This window comes from Sinocyclocheilus anshuiensis, unplaced genomic scaffold (genome assembly GCF_001515605.1).
Source record: "Sinocyclocheilus anshuiensis isolate Anshui unplaced genomic scaffold, SAMN03320099.WGS_v1.1 scaffold1054, whole genome shotgun sequence".
Classification (NCBI taxonomy): domain Eukaryota; kingdom Metazoa; phylum Chordata; class Actinopteri; order Cypriniformes; family Cyprinidae; genus Sinocyclocheilus; species Sinocyclocheilus anshuiensis.
This window is the reverse complement of record NW_015536544.1, coordinates 1,157,120-1,159,159: the sequence shown is the minus strand read 5'-3', so window position 1 is coordinate 1,159,159 and position 2,040 is coordinate 1,157,120. Positions and strand designations below refer to the sequence as shown.

At 36.2% G+C, this 2,040-nt stretch overlaps 1 protein-coding gene across 4 annotated transcripts in view; it reads right to left on the bottom strand.

Annotated features, from left to right (window-relative positions):
* The window catches only part of cadps2 (Ca++-dependent secretion activator 2), a 189,061-nt gene that overhangs the window by 32,739 nt on the left and 154,282 nt on the right, over positions 1–2,040 (bottom strand). For 3 of the 4 annotated variants that reach the window (XM_016499466.1, XM_016499480.1, XM_016499473.1), the window contains exon 17: positions 1,575–1,675. In XM_016499466.1, the coding sequence (XP_016354952.1) occupies positions 1,575–1,675 (101 nt within the window). Of the gene's footprint in view, positions 1–558; positions 568–1,574; positions 1,676–2,040 lie in introns of all 4 variants that reach the window. The other variant, XM_016499462.1, reaches the window with a different exon arrangement.

Genomic DNA, 2,040 nt, shown 5'->3' with positions numbered 1-2,040 from the left:
TATATATATATATACATACATACACACACACACACACACACACACACACACACACACACATACATTTTTTTATGTATACTAAGTATACTATACATTTATTTTATGTATATATATTCAGGTAGGAAATATATTTTTTATGCTGCTTATTTGATCAAAAATACAGTAAAAATATTAAATCACGGCAATTTAAAATAATGGTTTTGCATTTGAATATATTTAAAAATGTAATTTATTCCTGTGATGCAAAGCTGAATTTTTAGCATCATTTCTCCAGTCTTCAGTCACATGATCCTGCAGAAATCGTTCTAATACGCTGATTTTGTGCTCAAGTAACATTTCTTATTAATATTTCTGTGCAAACCGTGATAAATTTTTTTTTCAGGATTCCTTCATGAATGGAAAGTTTATTTGAAATAGACATTTTTTGTAACACTGTAAATGTCTTTACTGTCACAATTTAATGCATCCTTGCTGAATAAATGCATTAGAAAGTATTAATTTTAAGATCTTACTAATAATAGCACAACACAACACAAGAGTGAAATAGAAGATCCTTACCTCTCGTCCCTAATGCATTTACAAACATAGGAGTGGTAGAGAGAAATAGAGAAAAAAATATGAGACAGACAAACATTGTTTTCTTCCAATTAATCCACATATGCAATCTTATGCATAGTGAACACTGAAACACTGTACACAATGTATTAGACAATGTTTTACTTCTTGCTTTCACTGTACAAATTGTGAGTGTGAACATCATTTCTCTAATGTAGATCTGAGCGCCAAACGCACACACACCTTGATGTTTCCTTAGTGACAGCATGTGGGACATCTGTCTTGTTAGACACAAGCGTTTTGGCATCATTGTCTCTGTAGTTTGTGACAGCTGTTGGAAGCTTGCGGACTAAAAATAGCCCAGTACCTCGCAAGCAGATGTCTACATTCACATTTTTATTTACCGGTAGTAAAAAGATCAGCATCTTTGTGAACGAAGCCTGAACACCTAGGATTGATCGGTTTCCTTCGATCTTTTTTTTTTTTTAATGTTGACGCGAGAGTGTTAGCGGGCGCTGGCTCTGTGCAGATGGGCCGTGGGCGTTGTTTTCCTGCGCCGCTACTATGAGCTGGCATTGGACGGGTAAGCTGTCACTCGCTAACAGCTGTTATGGCAACGTGGCGACGTAAATGGACAGCGAGACGTTAAATGATCACGAGTCTGCTCTGAAATGATCATGCAATACCTTCTGGAGCAACATGCAACGCCAAAAGGCCCGATGATAAACAAAGATTGATTCTCTGTCTACGTGACTGTGGGCTTCTTTGAACATATGTTGTAAAGGACTGGAAGAGATGTCACATGATCGATGGCAAATTCACCATGTTGCTGGTGTGGAATATTGTGTTGAATATTGAATATGAGAAACAAGGGGGGAAAAAGCATTGATACAAAGACCTAATGAAAATAAATGAAGGCTTACTCAGCAGGAAATAGTTTGGACTGAGACAACATGCCACCGGTTGGTCTTTAAAAAGCACTAACAAGTCTTTCTCAAGAGATGTTCTGTGTGTTTTACCTCAGAGTGATGCTCGTCGTTCTGTTGTAAGACCTCCATACACAGCTCTCCTAGTCTGATCATGTCCTCCAGCCTTCTCTCTGGAGACGCCTGACTGCTGTCTGATGAAATACAGACATCACAACATTAATACGAGATGTCAACCACTCCAAACATGTTCATAGTTTGAGTAAAATCTGGAAGCATTGTATCAAAAGGGCTCAACAATAAGGATTTGGTCAGCTACACTGTAATAAATGATTGTGGAAATGAACAATTTTAAGTTTAGGTTTAAAATGTCCCTGGATATAACTTGCTGAGATAACTAAAATATCCAAGTTGTCAGTTAAGAGAACTTCACATTTCAAGTTGACTAAACTTCAAATTTTTGAGTTAGCGCTTACACTCTCACTTGTGATATTCTTGGTAGTATATCTTGCCATGTAAATGTTTATTAAAATATTTTATATTAAAATAATATTTATAA